We start from the raw sequence: 20,180 nt of genomic DNA on the forward strand, positions 1-20,180 counted from the left end.
TCCTCCCAGACCGGGGCACGAACCCGCGTCCCCTGCATCAGCAGGCGGACTCTCAACCACTGCGCCACCAGGGAAGCCCAACACTATGTCTTTTGACTACCATCTTCCCTTCTTGCCTTCACAGCCTTCTTAAAAGAACAGTCTAAGTTACCCTCTCATTATATCTGCTGCCCCACTTCTCACTCACTACAATCTGGTCTCCATCCTCTCCAACTAATATAACTCATGATAAAGTCATCCAATCCAATGGACAGTTTTTAGTAATCTTAACATTTGAGGATTTTACAGCACTTGACAATTTTACCCACCACCACCTTAAAAATCTGACCCCCTGCTCTCTGGCTAGCTTTCTTAGTTTCCAACTTCTGCTTCAACTATCACCTACACATTGATGACTTCTGAACCTCTATCACCAGCCCAGCTCTTTCTCCTGAGCTCCAGACACACCATAACATTCATTTGTTCATTTTCAAGCTCCTCCACCCAAGCTGATCCAAAACTAATCTCTTCCTTCCCAGCCTCTCTCCTAGGGCACAAAATGGGAGATGATCTGGTCTCCTCAGGCCTCCAATCTCATCATTTACACCTAACCAGCCAGCAATTCAATTCTACTCCCTTATATCTTTCCAATCTGTCTCCTCTTCTCCACCTCCACCACCTCTACCTCAGTTCAGGCCCACACCTGACCCTCCTACTTCTACTCTTGCCCAAACTCATCCATTTGCCAGACTGACTGGTTCCAAGAACAAATCTATGCTATCCATTTGTTGAAAATCGATCAATAGCTTCTCACTGCTTTCAGGAAAAAATCCAAACTCTTCAGCGTGGCACGTAAGAGATTATGATCCATCCCTTCTTACTTCATCAGCTTTACCTCCTCCAACAGCCCAATCCACATCACAGACAACAGCATGCTGACCTCTTATACTTTCCCAGCAAGGTATGAGTCTCTCACTGTGCCCTGTATCAAAACTGCCCCTTCCACTCCTAGTCATGTTTCAAAACTCAACTTGACAGTCTCTAAGAAACCTTCCTTGACCCCCACCAGTCTAAAGCAGATTCAATTCCTTCCATGCCCCTTCAACACTCTATATATGCCACTGCCGTAGTACTCATGACATTACGTTATAGTTGTTGGTTTAATTGGTCTGTTCCCCCACAGGGCTGTATTTTTCATTCTTGTATACTCAACACCTAGCATAGTGCCTAGCACATAACTAACACCAGATAAATGCTTATTAAGTGAGTGAATAAATTTAAGATAAAGAAGCTGGCTTACTGTCTTTCGTAATGGCTTGCTGCGAATGGCAAGACCGTCCATGTAGTCCTCCAGTTTGAACTTGTAAGTAACCTGCAGCTTCTGAAGCAAACTATCAAAGAAGTCACTACCCTATAAAGAGAAAAAATAAGAATCAGCCGAATCAGCCTGTTCTGATCCAATCTACCCAGAAAGTGGGGCAAGTGACCCTTTCACAGTTTTGTTAATAATCAGCCATCTGATGTAAAAGGAGGCATATACAGTATTTAGTGGCCACCAACTAAGCACAAGACAAATTGATAGCATAAGCCTTTCCGTGGTTTTAAAGATATGAAAACACACACATACACACACACACACACTCCAGCTAAGACATTCAGAAAGCTTCCAAACTCAAAACTAACTCCAATTGTCAGTAAGTTATGGTGTCAAGGAAGTAACAGACATAGGGTAGGCCTAAACCCAAGAAAAGAGCATACAGTTTGTTGTCAATGTTGTTATAAAACATACTATTTTGGGTGGTAAAAACCCATCACAACTAAAGGATGTTGAAGTCTTTATTCTGAGGACATAAAGATGATGGTTTACCTCATCCAAGAGCTCCAAAAGTCTGTTCCGAATCTGTTCTGGGTTCTCAACATTCGGATCCTTGAGAAGCTGCCTGAACTTCTCAATCACCTGATAGAAAGCATTCTTCCACAGGATCTGATCCACATTCTGATTATCAGAGAACTCGATATCTAATAGAATACAGCGCTCATATAGCTGCAGCAGTTCAGCTCTGGAATAAAATACATGCAGCTTCTAGCTCCAAATACACCACAGGAAAGGCTAGACCCAAGATCTGAGGTTCCTACAAATCAAACACCTTCCTTGGCAGGAAATCCAAAATGCCACCAGGTATAGTACTCACTCTAGTTTCCATTCTGCACAGCAGAATGTCATTCTAAAGACAGTTATGTCTAGGAAAGTAGTTCTTCCCCATATGCCTCCACCTAAATTTAACAGCCAAAGTAAAATCTTCACCACAAGTTACATGTTGTTCATTTCTTGGCACTTTAGAAAGTCTTCCCTTTTCCATATCCAGATTCCATGTTCTCTTAAAAGATTTTTTTCTTCTTAAAGAAAAAGTGGGGAACATAATCATTTCTAGGACTAGAAACAAAATTTTCTGGTCTGTTTTTTCCAACTCCCTTTCCCTTACAAAAATCAATGTGAAAGGGAGATAACACCCGGCAGCTTACCTAAAAGGTTTCTACCTTCCTCAGCCATGGGGGCCTGCACACCTCCAGCTTATCCCCATTCCCCTCTAGCCAGGACGGAACCCACCATACCTGAGCTGAGCCATCTTCTCCAGGCCCTCGGGACTGATGCGGTCCCTGGAGAGCAGGTTGCTGAGCTGCAGTTCTTGGTTGTCAGCCACCCGGAGAAGCCGATGTAGTTCCTGTTGCTGCATGTTCCTCATGTGTTGCTCCATCTCCTCAGGACTCATGGTGCTGGCAGGGAGGGGGCTACAGACATACTGTCCTGATGGGGTTGGGTAGCCTGGGTAGTAAGGCGCTGGGTACACACCATTTGTAGGGCCCACCGGGTACTGCAGAGGGCTATAGCCTGTGTAAGGATACTGGGAGGCGGGGCCTGGTGTCCGGGGGTAATAATAAGGGTTGTCTGAGTTTTGAAACTTATAGTAAGATGCTTGGGCCTGGCGTGAGTCACCCCAAGAGGTAGGGCTGACTTCATCATCAGTGTCCAAGAAATGTAGCTGCGGTGTCTGGCTCTTCAGAGCAGGTTTCTGATCAGGATTGTTTGGGTCCCACAATCGTCGAGTGGTGCCTCCTCGGCCCCAACTCCGAGATCCCTTACTACCAGATCCAAATAAAAGTCGAGGTCCCGAAGGCGTAGACTCTGGAGAACCGGCTAAATTGACAGACAGGGTGGTATGGGCAGGCAGAATCAGAATGCCACGGCCACGACCCCGAAGTTCTTGTCTCAGGTTTTTGGACTCCTGCTTCTCAGAGCCTTTGCCCACACTGCTCGAGCCTTTGTCTGACTTTAACCTATCCGAATCCTCCCTGGCTGACCTCACCATGGGGGAATCTTTGTTCATGGTTTCTGCATCGAAAGTAACGCGAAGAGTGCCTCGATTTTCTTTACCATTGCTTTTCTGCTCTCCCTCCCCACAGCCAGACCAGCTTCTTTCTAAATGTTTCTTCCTTTCTGAGCTCCTCTGTGGCCCATCAGACTCATCAATTCTGTCCTCATCCAAGGAGTCAGTTGAGGACATAGATACTTGTTTCTTCAGTCGTGGCCTCTCCTTGGTCCGATCTTGGCGGCGGCGGCGACTTCCATTATCAGTCAGGCCAGTCCCCTCGGCACTGTTGTTGCTACCCGCTGAGCTGGTACTGCAAGTGCGGTAGCGGTTCCTTCGTTTGTCTGAGCGGGAGTAGCGCTTCACAGAACCTGGCTTCCCCTGAGCTGGGTCATCATTCACCTTCTTCACGCCCTCCCCTTTTTCAACCCTCTTTCCTTTTTCCCCCTTTGCAGCCCTTATTCTGTCACCACTTAGGCTCTTTTCTGCCTCCTCTTTGTCTGGCTTGTTCACAACCTCCTCTTTCACATTTTCCCTACATGCATCTTCCTCTACTCTCAGTTGTTCTACCTGGTTGACGATTTCTTCCTCATCCACCCTGCTGGTCGATTCTTTGGTAACAGTCTGCAAACGCCTTCCAGGCTGATAGATCTGCATGTCAGGTTTCTTTGTTCTCTTGATAATTCTTAGACTTCGATCCTCTTGTCCAACAGTCCTAGGAAAAGACTCCTGTGCCCGAGTATTTTCTGGGTCTGCAGGACCATTTTGCTGTGGGCTGTCTTTGCAGACATCTTTAATGAGCTGTGTACCACTTCCAACAGCAGAAGAATCTCTGTCATTAACAATTTCATCCTTAAATTCATGACCTCCAGAGGGTTCCTTGATTTTAGGTCTGTTCCTTAGTCGGGAAAGACCAGGCTTATAGATTTCAAGATCTGGGCGCCTGTTATCTTTGCGCTGCCTGGGCTCCTTCATGTTTTCTGTGATGTTGGAGAGAGTGTTGGGGAGGAAGAGGTAGAAGAATAAAGGGGAAGGAAAGGAAAAGGAATTGTCATTAAAAGTCAAGCAAGAGGGACTTCCCTGGTGGTCCTGTGGTTAGGTATCCACCTGCCAGTGCAGGGGACATGGGTTCGATCCCTGGTCAGGGAACTAAGATTCCACGTGCCACGGGGCAACTAGGCCCGCGCACCACAACTAATGAGCCTGTGTGCCACAACTAGAGAGAAGCCCGCGCGCACTGCAACAAAGAGCCCACACGCCGCAACGAGACCCCACATGCCACAACTAAGACCCGATGCAGCCAAAAAATAAACAAACATTAAAAAAAAATGTCAAGCAAGAATTACACATTGATATGTTAATACTGGTGGACAAGAAAGGAAATTTCTGCAGAAACAGAAATTCTACTAGGTTTACAATATTTGTTCAGCAACTGGCAAAACTAAGAACTTAACTGTGTTGGAGCTACCTACACCTGAGTTGGGGAAACAAGGAATAAAACCTACATTCTCTTGTTACCGAACTCATATTCGGATCCACAAGACCCTAAACTACCTAATCATTGATAGAATAAAAGATCTCTAACCAGTTCTGCATTGGACTATTCTCTGCTATAGAGCCCTCAGCTCCATCCTGGTCTCTTCTTCTGCCTCTAACATTTTTCCAGTGTGGCTGAGTCCTTTTAACATACTAAGGGGTCGGGGGCGGTGGGGGTGGGGGGCAGAGAAGAAGAGGAGTATGCATAACAATCCACAGTTCTGGACATCTCTGGAGAAAAAATTTGCAACTCCAGTCACTGAACTTGGCCAGGACAATCCTCTTCTTTAGGATTTCAACCACCCAATCACATACCTCCTGTTGAAGCAAACAGGAAGCAGTTCCTTTCACATTCTTCAACTCCACTCATGCTCACCAACTCTCTAACAGCAGCCAGCAGGGTCCTTCCAAGGAAATACTGCTCAGACTGTCATCATTAGAATACTGAGACTAACTGCTACTATGATGATGTTATATGAGAAGAAAAAAGTTCCATAAACGAGCTTTCCCTGGAGGATGATGGAAGTATTGTGACACGCTCTCAAAATACCAACGACTGGGGCACTCAAAAATAAGAGAACAGGACTTTAGAAACCACTCTCCAGGCTCCAGGAACTTACAGAATGACAGATAAGCAAGCATCAATTTTTTTACCTGTTACGTTTATCTGTTAAGGGGAGAGTCTACTGTAAATAGCCACTAAACTGTTCAGTGGGGAAGAAACAGGAATTAGATTACAGAGTACACTCAAAATGGAATGTTATAGAAAATCCTACTACTGTTCTATAAACACAAATGCAAACAAGCTCATAACAGGGATCACACGCTCCAGCATTTACACCCATGGGTGTAACGAAATTGGAAAAAAAACAAAACCCCACAGGGCTTCCCTGGTGGCGCAGTGGTTGAGAGTCCGCCTGCCGATGCAGGGGACATGGGTTCGTGCCCCGGTCCGGGAGGATCCCACATGCCGTGGAGCGGCTGGGCCCGTGAGCTGTGGCCGCTGAGCCTGCATGCCGGAGCCTGTGCTCCACGACAGGAGAGGCCACAGCAGGGAGAGGCCCACATACCGCCAAAAAAAAAAAAAAACCCACAAAACCCTTAAGTTTAAGATACTGCTTCAGTATTTTCTGAAGTCTAAAAGACTGCTTCATCCACTACGAACAAAGGGAAAGCAGTTAACTCCAGAACAGCTCACCCTCAGCAGCCTGTGCAAGCTGGGGGGTGGGGTGGGAAGAGCCACTACCACTTTCCAGAGAGGAGGGAGCAAACAACCTGAATAATCCAGTGCACATGACCCATGAAAACCAATTTCAGACTTCTGCCACAAGCCTGCAGGAATATAACTACCATTCTACACGACTCCACTGCCTAACCAAAGAGGTGAGACACTAGAATCTTCCTTGGTGCTTTCCTGGTGTGGCTGGAGACTTTAACTTGCAAGTTGAACATTCTCCCTGATAAAAACTGCTCCCACACATGCCAAAGCCAAACCAGAGTAGAGTCAGCTCTCTGAGGTCCTGGATCCCTCCGGTGGCGCAGCCTTCAGAAGCCTGCCTGCCTTGGGGGGAAAAAGTTCAGCAACGAAGTCCCAAGCTGTTGAACCTTCCTCCTCGATGTTCCCAGCTCCTTCCAACGCTAAAGAAACGACGGAGCAGGCCTGCGAATGACTCCTCGGGGAACCATACACCCCGGGGGCCTCCACCAGACCCCGGAGCCCACTCCTTTCCGCGTCCCCTGACGTCTGGGAACCCTGTGAGAGGGCTGGGGCAATGGGGAGCAGTCACCTTCGCCGTGAGAAAGGGGGCGGAGGAAGGAACCCGGGTTGCGCTCTCCCGGAGGGACCGTAGCCGGCAGAGCCCGACCCCACACCGGCTCTCTGGCTGGTAGAGCGGGGAGGGACCGCCCTCGGCCCCCGCCCCCACTGTTGGGGGAAGGGGCGGGGGCTCAGGAGCACCGCGAACTAAGCGGGGAGGAGGCAGAGGAGGAGAGGGAGGCGGGGCGGGCAGGCCCAGCCCAGGAGCTGGGCGGCGCGACTCACCTCTGCTCCCGGCCTGCGGAGCCAGAGTGGCCAGGATCCCTCGCAGCTCCGACGCGGAGATCCGGACACGCTCCAACCCCTCCGCCATCTTCGCGGCTGCTGCTGCAGCTGCAGCTACTCCACCAGCGCCGCGCGCAGCCAGGAAACCACGACGGACGGGCGGCGCGCGCGCTCACCCACCTCCCACCCTTTTCCCCGCCCCCTCCTGCCCCCCCCCCAAACGACGGTGGCCGCACTGGGAGGAAAAGCGCCGAACGCACGTTCGGTCGGGAAGAGGCGGGCCGCGAGCCTGGGTGGGGCAGGCGGGCACCGCGCGTGCGCAGAGGTGTGGCCGGGAAGGTGCGCTAACGCTGGAGTTGGAGGCGCGGCGCCTGGGAGGTGAGGTGAGGTCTGGCCCGGCCGAGCCAGGCCAGGCAAGGTGGGCGTTCGCTGCGGTGGCTGCTCTTGCTGCCGTGGTGGCCTTCGAGGACACCGGTACCAGCCTGGGGCTCGGGTTGACGGGGGCCTCTACCGTCCGGCCCTTTCCAGTCATCTTAGGCCAGGGTCTCCCGCCACAGGCCCGGACTACTGCCCCAGGCTTTTACTTTGCGACCTTCAAGATCTTGTAGGATAGTTAGTATTATGCCCCTTTTTTTTCTTTCTTTCTTTCTTTTTTTTTTTTAAATGAGGAAACTGAATCCCAGAGAACCGTAGCAAATTGCCCAGGGTGACACAATCGATAATTACCAGAGACTCAAAAGTCTTTTCCTTTATGGCAATCTACATCCCAAACTTCGTGACTATTTTTTTTTAAATACAGTATAGATGGCTCTTGCTGAGGGAAGGGGTTGTGTGGAAATAAGTCAGGAGGTGTTATGAGTCGATTTGGGAATTTCTGTATCACTGTGGATTCTGGGGGAAATTACTTGACTTTCCTGGATCTCAGGTTGATTTTTTTTTTTTTTTTCATCTTTAAAATGTAACTGGATCTGAAGACTGGTACTTTACCTGTTTGTTCATGAGCCCCGTGTTCAGAACTGTGATGGAACTCCCTCCTCTTGCAAGGTTGCTTCCCTCCACCTCTTGAGCTCCTTCCCAGTCCCACACAACCTATTGGACCTCTACACCATCAAAGTTACCGATTATTGCTTAGACTGGGCTTAAAAGATTTAAACAATCTCTGACAACTCATTCAATTCCTATTAGGTGGCAGACGCTTCGCCTCCACGAAGTTCTCAACAGATGGAGAAAGTCAGTAGATAGCAAAAGAAGGGGAGTGATTGGAGTGGTCAGAGCAAATGGCAATCTTTAAAACAGATATGAAAGAAATACGAAAAAAATGTTTAAAACTAATTTGTTTTCATAGTGAAATTGATGAGGACATTGCAACAGTTTTTTTTTAATGGAAAAATAATCTGAAGAAAACTTTCTTAGGAAAAACACCATTGCCAAATTAATACAGCAGTATCAGTGAGCTGCAGATGAGATATGCCAAAAGTTAAACCAGCTCAAAAAATTTTATGAGAACTCAGAGGGAAAATATAATAGAAGCTATTGAGAGGTAAATGTACGAGATATGGAGAATGGATCCAGAAAACTAATAATCAAATATGAGTCCAGAAGGTGATAACAGAACTGACTGAGGAGGAACAATAATCAAATATATAATAGAAGAAAATTTACTCAGTTGATGGAGAATTTGGATTTAAGACTTAAATTCAACCCTCAGATTTAAAAGGTTCATGAAATACCAGGTAGAAATAAGTGAAAAGACAACCATATTTAGACCTGTATCACAATGAAAGCTGAGTTTAAAGAATTAAAATATGTGCTGATATATTCAAGATACATTGTTAATTTTTTAAGCCAATTGCAGAACAAGATACAGAGTATGGTTCTGTCTGAGTGCAGCAAAACCATTTATTGCATATGTAAATTTCTATATAAATACATCAAAAAAGATGTGGAAGAATACATACCGAACTTTTAAAAATGGTTATCTTGGGAATTCCCTGGCAGTCCAGTGGTTAGGACTGCAAGCTCTCACTGCCAAGGGCCCGGGTTCGATCCCTGATTGGGGAACTAAGATCCCACAAGCTGCACAGCGTGCACAAATAAATAAATAAATAAGTAAAAAGAATGAAAGTTAATAAGCTACGTATTCAATAAGGGTAGAAAAAGAAAATAAAAATAGAAGGAAGAAATAAAGATAAAATCAGAAATAATAAAGGAAAAAGAACAGCACTTGATAAATTGAAGCACTCATTCTTCAGAAATAGACATTAAAATAGACACATTTCTGGCAAAAAATTCAAGATATCCTACCAAATGCTTCATAGGTAATGCAAACTTAGCTCATCAAATCTCTGATTTTCCCCTAAAATATTTGTTTCTTTGCCAGCCTTATATCTCAGTAAATTATACCACCATCGAAGTCAAAACCCAAGAGTTATCCTTGACACCTCCGTCTCCCTCAGTCCCCACATTCAATCCAATATCAGGATATGTCTCTTCTATATCTGTAGTGGTGACATATGGAGTTCATCACCTCAACATTTTCACCTTCCTTTTCTCTTGAAAACTGTCCCTTACTCTCACTCAGAAGTACTTTCTCTTTTCCTTTTTCTGTCTATTTCCTTTTTTCCTTTCTTTCCTCTTTTACTCCCTTCATTTGCTCCTATTTTTCCCTCAGGTGCAGAGATACGAGGCAGTCCTGCTGTTCAGTTCACATTATCATCGACAAGGCCTTTCTCATTTTATCTTTTTTTCCTTCATTCCAATTCCCAGTCATGTTCCTTCCCTCTTCCTTCAGTAGCCACTCTAATGTGTTTGATATATGTCCTTGGATATACATGTATCTTTGAATAATATATAGTATTGTTTTATATATGTATGTGTTTTAAATGTACATATTTGATATTGTGTTATAGAAATCATTGTTTCATGTTTCTGTAAATACTTCTATTGCATAGTATTGTCTTAAATGACCTCACACCCTTGGCCACTGGTCCTGGGCCTAGATGGGCCAATCAGAGTCCCTACCCAGAATTTTTTTTAACTGAAACTAAGAAAAAAAGAAAATCCCTCTCCGGTTTGGAAGCCGTAAAATGTAAAACACAGGAGCTGTCAGCAGCCATGTGTCCTGCCATGCGGAACCAGCTGGTCTGCAGTGAAAAGAATGACGCCGACATGCAGAAAGCAGCAGAGGTGAGAAACAATGAGAAAGTCCTGGAAAATCTCAAAGTCCCTAGTTCCAGTTGTTTCTGATGTGCCATGTTCCTGCCCTTCCCATGGTTCGACTCTTCCTTGGATTCCATGAGCCAGTAAATTCTCATCACCTCCCTCTTGTGCCTAAGCCAGTTAAAATTGGGGTTCTATCACTCGTAACCAAGAGGTCTAACTAATTATAATCTCCAAAATGTATGTGCGTGTGTGTTTTTTAATTGTGGTAAAATACACGTAACATGAAATACACCATCATGATCATTTTTAAGTGTACAGTTCAGTAGTGTTAAGTACATTCACATTGTTGTACAACCAATCTCCAGAACTCTTTTCATCTTGCAAAACAAACTGTACCCATTGAACAACAGCTTCCCATTGCCCCCTCCTCCCCACAGCCTCTTACAGTCACCGTTCTACTTTCTATGGATTTGACTACTCTAGGTACCTCACATAAGTGTAACCATATGGTATTCGTCTTTTTGTGACTGGCTTATTTCAATTGGCGTAACATCCCCAGGATTCATCCATGTTATAGCACATGTCAGAATTTCCTTTTTTGAGGCTAAATAATATTTCATTGTATGTATATATCCCATTTTGTTTATCCATTTATCTGTCGCTGGATACGTGGGTTGCTTCCACCTTTTGGCTATCGCAAATAATGCTGCTATGAACATAGGTGTACAAATATGTCTTTGAGACCTTCATTGAATTCTTTTGGGTATATAACCAGAAGTGGAATTGCTGGATCATATGGTAATACTGTTTAATTTTTTGAGGAACTACCACACTGTTTTCCACAGCAACTGCACCATTTTACATTTCTACCAACAGTGCACAAGGACTCCAGTTTTTCTACATCCTGCCAACACCTGTTATTTTCCTAGTTTGGGGGTTTTTAAAATAGTAGCCATCCTAATAGGCATAAGGTGGTATCTCACTGTGGTTTTGATTTGCATTTCTCTAATGATTAGAGATGTTGAGCATCTTTTCATGTGCTTGTTGGCCCTTTGTATATCTTTATTGGAGAAATGTCTATTCAAGTCCTTCACCCATTTTTTGATGGGTTTGTTTTTCCAAAATGTACCTTGAATGATTATTTTTTTCTACCTCCACTTTCACCATCCAAGCCCCCCTGTTGTTTTTCGTGTGGACAACTGTAATACTTCATAACTGGATACCTTGATTCCACTCTTCTCTCTTTCCTTTTCATTCATTGCAATGTAGCAAGTGATTTTCTGTAAATATGGATTCTAACATGTCACCTGCTCAGAATTCTCCAATGGCATTTTTTAAAAAACTTTTATTGGAGTATAGTTGATTTACAATGTTGTGTTAGTTTCCACTGTATAGCAAAGTGAACTCTTTTTTAGATTCTTTCCCATATAGGTCATTACAGAGTATTGAGTAGCGTTCTCTGCTATACAGTAGGTCCTTATTAGTTATCTATTTTATATATAGTGGTGTGTATATGTCAGTCCCAATCTCCCAATTTATCCCTCCCCGCCCCCTCCCCTGGTAACAAGTCCAATGGCATTTTATTGCTCTTAAAAAAAAAAATCCATGGACTTCCCTGGTGGTCCATTGGTTAAGATTCCACGCTTCCACTGCCGGGGGCGTGGGTTCAATCCCTGGTCTGGGAAGTTCTGCATGCTGTGAGGTGCGGCCAAAAAAAAATTCCATGAGTCATGGTCCCTTATGATCTAGACTCTGCCAACTTCACTCTCCTTATCTCTTATCACATTTCCCATTGATCACATTTTCAGATACATTGACCTTTTAATTCCTGGAAAATGCCAATCTCTTTCCTTCCTTAAAGCCTTCACATAATATTCCCTCTACCTGAAACACTTACCCCACTACTCTGCCCATTCATCTTTTAGGTCATAATTTAATTTTACTTCTCAAGAAAAAAAAACCTAATTATTCACAAAATAATAAAAATTCAGTTCTACATAGAGGGTCTTCATTGACCTCCTTCACTGATCTAAATAAGGCCTCCCACTATAGTATCCTATCATAATACACTTCCCTAAGTTAACATATCAATGTTTGTAAATACATATTTAATTGGATTATTTGTTAGACACCTCTCCAATACATTGTAATCTTTGAGAGGAGGAACAAGTCTACTTCTCTAGTACTATATCCCCAGATCAAACAGTATCTGACACAGAAGGTGCTCAAATTTGTTGAATAAATGAATACCACAGATATGAAAAATACTTAGAAATATTAATATGTACAGCTTTATACTAATAAATTTTAAATTAAGTGATTTTACCAAAAAAAATTAAATTAATTCAGGAGGAGATGGCAAATCCATATAAACCAGTAACTATGAAGTCATTGAAAAAGTTACGAGAGGTATATTTTTAAGGTAAAGACAAATTATCTTTATTTGCAGATAGCATGATTGTTTAGAGAATAAACTGTAAAACTATTAGATCTAACAAGATAATCTGGTAAAGTATCCTATTACATGATAAATATACAAAAATTATTAGCTTTCATATACATCATCAGTAAGCAGTTTAAAAATCTAATTTTAAAAATGCCTTATCTTGGGGCTTCCCTGGTGGCTCAGTGGTTGAGAGTCCACCTGCCAATGCAGGGTACACGGGTTCGTGCCCCGGTCTGGGAAGATCCCACATGCCGCGGAGCGGCTAGGCCCGTGAGCCATGGCCGCTGAGCCTGCGCGTCCGGAGCCTGTGCTCTGCAACGGGAGAGGCCGCAACAGTGAGAGGCCCGCGTACCGCCCCAAAAAAAAAAAAAAAAAAAAAAAGAGAAGCCACAGCAATGAGAAGCTCAGGCACCGCAACGAAGGGTAGCCCCTGCTCGCCGCCAACTGGAGAAAGCCTGAGTGCAGCAACGAAGATCCAACGCAGCCATAAATAAATTTATATATATAACAAAAAGAATGGATAAACAACAAGGTCCTAAAGCACAGATAACTATGCTAAATATCCTGTGATAAACCATAATGGAAAAGAATATGAAAAAGAAGGTATGTATATGTATAACTGAATCGCTTTGCTGTACAACAGAAATTAACACAACATTGTAAATCAACCTTACTTCAATTAAAAAAAAAGTTCAGTCACTAGTAATTAAAGAAATGTAAACTACTAGACATACTTCATTAAATTGACAGATAAAAATGATACAGTAAGGGTGAAGGAAAATAGTCATTCCTTAGAAAGTGCTGTTGGAGTATAAATTGATATGATCTATAACTCTTCTGGAGATCAGTTTGGCAGTGGTATCAGAAGCCTTAGAAGTATGTATGCCTTTTAATGTAAAATACCACTGGTGGAATCTACTCAAAGCATGTATAGAGATAAACAGAGATCTTGCAAGAAGGCTGTTCATTACATCATTATTTATCATAGCCAAAAAAATAAAAAAGGAAATCTAAATGTTCAACAACAGAGTTATCTAAAACTATGGTATTTTTGTAAAAAGAAATACTAGTAAGTCATTTCACTAGAAATCACATAGTGATTTCCCTGGCAGTCCAATGGTTAAGACTTCGCCTTCCAATGCTGGGGATGCGGGTTCAATCCCTGGTCAGGGAGCTAAGATACCACATGCCTCGTGGCCAAAAAAACCCATAAAAAACAGAAGCAATATTATAACAAATTCAATAAAGAGTTTAAAAAATGTTCCACATCAAATAAAATAAAAATAAAAAGTCACATAAATAAATCTACTGATAAGCAAAGATTCATAGATATATTGTCTGAAAAAAGCAAGTTAATAAACCTGTCAAAAAAGTTTTGTCTGCATATGTATGTGGGTCTGGAAAGAGAGACAACAGAGCTTCGGTAGCAATTGTCTTTGGAGAGGAAAGCAGATTAAATTGTTTTTCTATTGAACATACATTACCTTTGTTAATAAGGAAAAATAAAGAGAAACTTCATGTTTAAACACTACAGTAAAAATAGTAAAAAGTGGAAGCATAATACAGTTACTGAAAATTATAATTATGAAAACTTTGAGGAATGAGCCCAATGGAAAAGGAGTAAAAAATGTTATTTATGCTTTGATTTTAACTGTCATATATGTATATTGAAAAAACAGAAGGAAACATAGTGAACATAATTTATTAAGATGGTAGGATTGTAGACAATTTTTCCCCTTGGTAAATTGTGAAATATTTTTTTTAAATAAAAATTTGTAGCAGATTTTGAACCCAGTTTATTCAAGCTTCACAATCATGAAAATGTAGAGACCAGTGGCAGTGCCAAGAGATGGATGGTAGGGGCGAGGGCTGAACTTTAAGCCTTCAATAATCATCACCAGTTATCTCCTGTGAGGTTTCAACAAAGCAAACTTATACACCAAGAAACTCAGCTTCAAGAGAAGTTCCCTTATGCAGAGATTCTGGACCCCAGTAATGGAGACAGTCCCCACATTAACACCACAGACCCTGAGTCTATTTTCCTATGTTATGCATTTTCTTTTTTTATTTTCTTAAGATTTTTGTTTGGTTGTTTTTGGGGTTTTTTGTTTGTTTGCTTTAGTTTAAGGTTCACAGCAAAATTGATGGGAACAGAAATTTGCCATATACTCCCGGCCCCACACATGTATAGCCTCCCCCATTATCAGCATCCCCCCCCAGAGTGGTATATTTGTTACAGCTGAACCTACATTGACATGCCATTAGCACCAAAGTCCATAGTTTACATTATGGTTCACTCTTGGTGGTGTACATTCCATGGGTCTGTGTTATGCATTTGCAAAATCTACTTTAAATACATCGTCTAGGCTTGCTTTGACCCCTCTTATTCCTGGGTTTCAGAACCATGTGTGATCAGTACTGCATCTCCTTTGCTGATGTTGAGAAAGCACATATCAACATTCGAGATTTTATCCACCTCACACCAGTGCTAACAAGCTCCATTTTGAATCAAGTAACAGGGCGCAATCTTTTCTTCAAATGTGAACTCTTCCAGAAAACTGGATCTTTTAAGGTAACAATCTCTTTTGATAGTGTATCATGTTTCTTTTCAAGCCACTTTGATTCTCTTGACCACCCAGTGAGGTAGGTACAATTAATATCTTTTTACAGCTAAAGAAATTGTAGAAATTTTCCTTTGCTCAAGTCCTGGTTACTTAGCATCATGGTGTTGACAAGAGCCACTTTTACACAATCTCAAAATTCCGTATAATTAAGGTGATCACATATAATTTACTATCCAGACTAGGACATGTTTGAGAATGAAAAGGGGGAACTTCTAACGATTAAGCCGAGATCACAGTCATCAACCTGGACATGTGTGATCACCCTGTATATAGCCAAGTTTAAGCATTCACTTTGTCAACTTACTATTTGTTTATACCTTATTACGAATATAAACGATCTAACCCTCGCTCAACCCTCAAATAACAGGACCTTTTTCTACAAAATATGTCAGTGCCTCTCCTATGCATACAGATAGATTTCTGTGCTGATTTGTTACCTGAATTCTCTGACCGTTAGTTGAACTTTAAGATCCATTCAGGTAAAAATCTGAAAAGCTGCATTTTGCACTGTGCCTAACAGGTATGGTTAGTACCCATTAAGTGGTAGCTTTAGGATTTCAGGAATTTACCTTTTTCCATACCCATTAACTGAGAACTTTTATTTTAAACAAACAAAAACTTCTCCATTCTCTTTTGCCCTTTGCTTCTGCCATGGTTTATTTTTCATTCATCACGCATCAAGCACTTATTTTCACCAACTATACTAGGTATATGTACACTAGGCCTTGCCCCATATCCATACTTGCAGGGGAAGACAAAATAGGTTGATGACAAATGTCTTAAAAGAGTTACAAACAAGGGCCATGGAAACGAATGAAGTACCTAATTTTGCCTGGGAGAACAAGGAGGTTGAACCAGGTGTTGTTTGATCCAAGTTTTATAGGGTGAGTACTTTTAGCCTGATCAGGGAGTGGGGGAAAAGAACTACAGGTAGAGGCATCAGCATGCCAAGAGGTACAGAGTTGTGAGCTAAGCTGGTAGGATGGAAACTAGAGGCAATTTAGGATGGCTACAACGGTAGAGGTAGATATGTTTAGAAAGGCTGCAGCTTGTAAGGGATTTGTACTTTTCTTACAAAAATAGGCAATCAATGAAAAAGGTAACGTTTGTTTTTTAAAAGCTCACTTTCCTAATCTAGTGGAACTATTAGATGAGAATAATCCTTGAGGCAGGATCAGCTGAGATTTGGGGATACCAAGTTGAGAAATGAGGCCTCGCCAAGGTAGTGGCCAAGATGAACATGAGGTATTTAGGAGATAGACTCAATAAGATTTAGTCATGGAGTGGATGTGCAGTATTGGAAGAGAAAAATGTAAAAAAGCTCCTTGGTTTTTTGAAAAGAATTTTTAATCAAATATATTAATTCACCATTCCTCTTTTCCAGATTCGTGGTGCCCTTAATGCAATCAGAGGCTTGATTTCTGCCACTTCAGAAGAGAAGCCCAAAGCTGTTGTTACTCACAGCAGTGGAAACCATGGCCAGGCTCTCTCCTATGCTGCCAAATTGCAAGGTACTTGATTAATTTCCCAGGGTACTGGGTAGGCTCATCAGAGGACTGGAAAAGCAGCCTTAACTTTCAGTGAGGTTGGTGATAGCTGAGGGAATAAATTTCCAAGTCCCTGATTACAAGCAAACTGAACATAAATTTCTATCCTAAATTCTGATTTGTACTAACCAAACATGCTTCTCCCTCCCAGGGATTCCTGCTTATATTGTAGTGCCCGAAACAGCTCCCAACTGTAAAAAATTGGCGATACAAGGCTATGGAGCCTCTATAGTATACAGTGAACAAAGCGACGAGGTAAGGAAGAGAGCAATGTTCAGTGCCACCTTAACAGCTTTCATAGTAAAATGAAACTTCTCTTCCTACCTTACTGGCTGCAGCTTCTGTCTCCTTTGTTGTTTCTCTAAGCGTTGGCACGCACGACCTTTTCTCTACCTACACTCACTCAGATGATCTCATTAGTCTCATAGTTTAAAATATCACCTCCACTCTAACTCCAGCCCTGAACTTTGCTCTTAACCAGACTTGTACATTCCCACTTGGGTGCCTTAATAGGCCTCTCAACCTTACTGTCTAAACCCAAACTCCTCATCTTAATACTGTTCCACTTCCAGTCTTCCCCATCTCAGTAAATGGCAACTTTTATCCTTCATTATCCTCAAAACATGGAGTTATCTTTGATAACTCTGATACCCCACATCCAAATCTTAGTCCTTTCAAAATATTTCCATAATCCAACTTTTTTTTTAAATTAATTAATTTTTGGCTGTCGGGTCTTTGTTGCTGCGCACTGGCTCTCTCTAGTTACAGTGAGTGGGGGCTACTCTTTGTTGCGGTGCGCGGGCTTCTCATTGCGGTGGCTTCTCTTGTTGTGGAGCGCGGGCTCTAGGCGCGTGGGCTTCAGTGGTTGTGGCTCACAGGCTCCAGAGAGCAGTCTCAGTAGTTGTGGTGCACTGGCTTAGTTGCTCTGCAGCATGTGGGATCTTCCCGGACCAGGGCTCGAACCCGTGTCCCCTGCATTGGGAGGTGGATTCTTAACCACTGTGCCACCAGAAAAGCCCAATCCAACTACTTCTAACAGCCTCTACCTTCACCACCCTGATTCAAACCAATGTCAGTCCTCACCTAGATTCAGTAGCCTCCTAATTGGTCCTTTGCTTCCACCCTTGCCCCACGAGTCTTGTTTCCAAAAGAGCAACCAGAGCTATCCATTTGGTAAGTCAGAATGTGTCTGTCAGCCTAAAATCCTCCAGTGGTTCCCCATCTCATACACAGTGGAAACCAAATTTCTTGCAATCATCTATGGCCCAGATGAACTGGCCCATTTCTATTTTTCTGACTTCATCTCCCACTATCACTCTCCTCCAAACACTCCACACAAACCACACTTAGTTTCTCAGAAAGCCAAGCACTCCTCTCTGTAGTCTTTGTACTTGCTGTTACTCTTTCCTTGGAATGTTCTGGAGGTACACAGGACTTGTTCAAATCTATTAAAATGTCACTTTACCAGTGGCCCTTCCCGAGCACCCTATATAAAATAAATTCATTTTACTCTAAAGCATTTAGACATACCATATATTTACTTATATCCCACCCCTCCTCACCATATTAGAACATAACTCCACTGAGTGCAGGGACTGTTTTGTTCGGTTATATCCCCAGTGCCAAAACAAATTCTGAAAAAAGTAGATGGCAAATAAAGTGTTAAATGACTGAATCTAACTTGTTGGGAACTCTATTAAATACAAATAAAGTAAGCTAAATTAATGTACTCTTTCAGTCCAGAGAAAATGTTACAAAAAGAATTGTGGAAGAAACAGAAGGCATCATGGTACATCCCAACCAGGAGCCTGCAGTGATAGCTGGTCAAGGGACAATTGCCATGGAAGTCCTAAACCAGGTAAAAGCTTAGTTAGTTCTTGTTTAGCCACTTACTGGTAATGCTGTTTGGCCGTAGAACCAATTATTTTATATGTACATATAAAATGGTTATTAATAGACCTATTTATACTTCATATTCTTTTCATTAAAGGTTCCCTTGGTAGATGCACTGGTGGTACCTGTAGGAGGAGGAGGAATGGTTGCTGGAATAGCAATTACAGTTAAGGTAAGAAAACAGCTTCTGAAGGACTCCCTACTTCAGGCATAGAAGAGTTTATTTTACATCATAGTACATTGTGAATACTTGCTCAACATTCCCCCAAATTGCCATTCCTTCTCATCATCCCTTGGCACTTGAGATAGAAGGCCCTTCTCTTCACCACTACCCTTTTTTCTTTTTTTTGGCCGCGCGGCATGCGGAATCCTAGTTCCCAGTGACTGAACCTGTGCCCCCTGCAGTGGAAACGCGGAGTCTTAACCACTGGACCGCCAGGGAAGTCCCTCACTACCCTTTTCTTAATGAAAACTTTACAGCACAAAAGCCATTACAATGAGTGGCACCCTCACAGTCCTGAGTTCCATCTCACCAACCTACTATCCAAGTCAGTGGCTACTCTTTTCCCAATTTACCAGCAGAACCAGCTGTGATCTAGGCCACCGAGGCCAGAGTGGAAAACAATTTCAAGTGCTTAAAGGCCCTATTTCCATTACATCGATTAAAAGAAAGCCTCTTGGGCAGAAATATGTTAACTGTACTAATCACTTTACTGCAAGCATGCAGGCAAAATGCTGTGGCTAGTTGTAAGCTATCTAATATTCCTCTTCCTAGGCTCTGAGACCTAGTGTCAAGGTATATGCTGCTGAACCCTTGAATGCAAATGACTGCTACCAGTCCAAACTGAAAGGGGAATTGACCCCCAATCCCTATCCTCCAGAAACCATAGCAGATGGTGTCAGATCCAGCATTGGCTTAAACACCTGGCCTATTATAAGGGACCTCGTGGATGACGTCTTCACTGTCACAGAGGATGAAATTAAGGTGAGGCCCCAAGAGGAAAGGAGATAACAAAAGAATGGAGCCACTTCTTAGGCAAAAAACCCTCCTGTTGTAAGTAGCAACTCACCCACTAGGGACTCAACTAGGTGATTTCATGACACGTAGGTGGGTGCCCTAGATGTATTAAGACCATAGACGCAGAGTTGGAATGAAAAAAGCCCTGCCCTTCACTGGCAAGCACAAACATATAGCAATAGGAAAATTCAGACGAGGCATATTATATCCCCATCTGGCCTTTAATTATAAAGGCCAACCAACTAGGCTCTTTCCCCTTTTCCCGTTTCACTAATTTTTACTCCTTTCTATACCAACAGTACGCAACCCAGCTGGTGTGGGAGAGGATGAAATTGCTTATTGAACCTACAGCTGGTGTTGGAGTGGCCGCTGTGCTGTCTCAGCATTTTCAAACAGTTTCCGCAGAAGTAAAGAACATTTGTATTGTGCTCAGTGGTGGAAATGTAGACTTAACTTCCCTAACCTGGGTGAAGCAGGCTGAAAAGCCAGCTCTTTAGAAATCTGTTTCTGTTTAATATGTGCAAAAGGAAGAAAAGGGATTCAGTGTCTAGACACTTGGAAATTTT

At 42.8% G+C, this 20,180-nt stretch overlaps 2 protein-coding genes across 5 annotated transcripts in view; one reads left to right on the forward strand and one right to left on the reverse strand.

Annotated features, from left to right (window-relative positions):
- Window positions 1-7,048, reverse strand: part of SMG6 (SMG6 nonsense mediated mRNA decay factor) — a 237,562-nt gene extending 230,514 nt beyond the window's left edge. Inside the window, exons 1-4 of the mRNA XM_082861071.1 lie at window positions 6,925-7,048; window positions 2,593-4,327; window positions 1,847-2,039; window positions 1,280-1,390 (exon numbers count right to left, since the gene is read on the reverse strand). Of these exons, the coding sequence (XP_082717197.1) occupies window positions 1,280-1,390; window positions 1,847-2,039; window positions 2,593-4,327; window positions 6,925-7,012 (2,127 nt within the window). The 5' untranslated portion in view covers window positions 7,013-7,048. The remainder of the gene's footprint in view (window positions 1-1,279; window positions 1,391-1,846; window positions 2,040-2,592; window positions 4,328-6,924) is intronic.
- A 110-nt stretch (window positions 7,049-7,158) lies between these two features.
- SRR (serine racemase) lies at window positions 7,159-20,176 on the forward strand. Of its 4 annotated transcripts, none has more exons than XM_082861447.1 (9): window positions 7,159-7,342; window positions 10,024-10,110; window positions 14,933-15,104; window positions 16,541-16,667; window positions 16,855-16,958; window positions 18,442-18,561; window positions 18,694-18,768; window positions 19,372-19,581; window positions 19,914-20,176. In XM_082861447.1, exons 2-9 carry the CDS (start codon window positions 10,082-10,084, stop codon window positions 20,109-20,111), a joined length of 1,035 nt encoding a protein of 344 aa, XP_082717573.1. In that variant the 5' UTR covers window positions 7,159-7,342; window positions 10,024-10,081; the 3' UTR covers window positions 20,112-20,176. The 4 variants fall into 4 exon arrangements, with proteins under 4 accessions (XP_082717573.1, XP_082717572.1, XP_082717571.1 ...); XM_082861446.1 differs by having other exon boundaries at window positions 7,159-7,302; XM_082861445.1 differs by having other exon boundaries at window positions 7,283-7,302; window positions 9,973-10,110.
- Window positions 20,177-20,180: the final 4 nt, after the last annotated feature.

This window comes from Leucopleurus acutus, assembly GCF_964270905.1.
Source record: "Leucopleurus acutus genome assembly, chromosome: 19".
Taxonomy (NCBI): domain Eukaryota; kingdom Metazoa; phylum Chordata; class Mammalia; order Artiodactyla; family Delphinidae; genus Leucopleurus; species Leucopleurus acutus.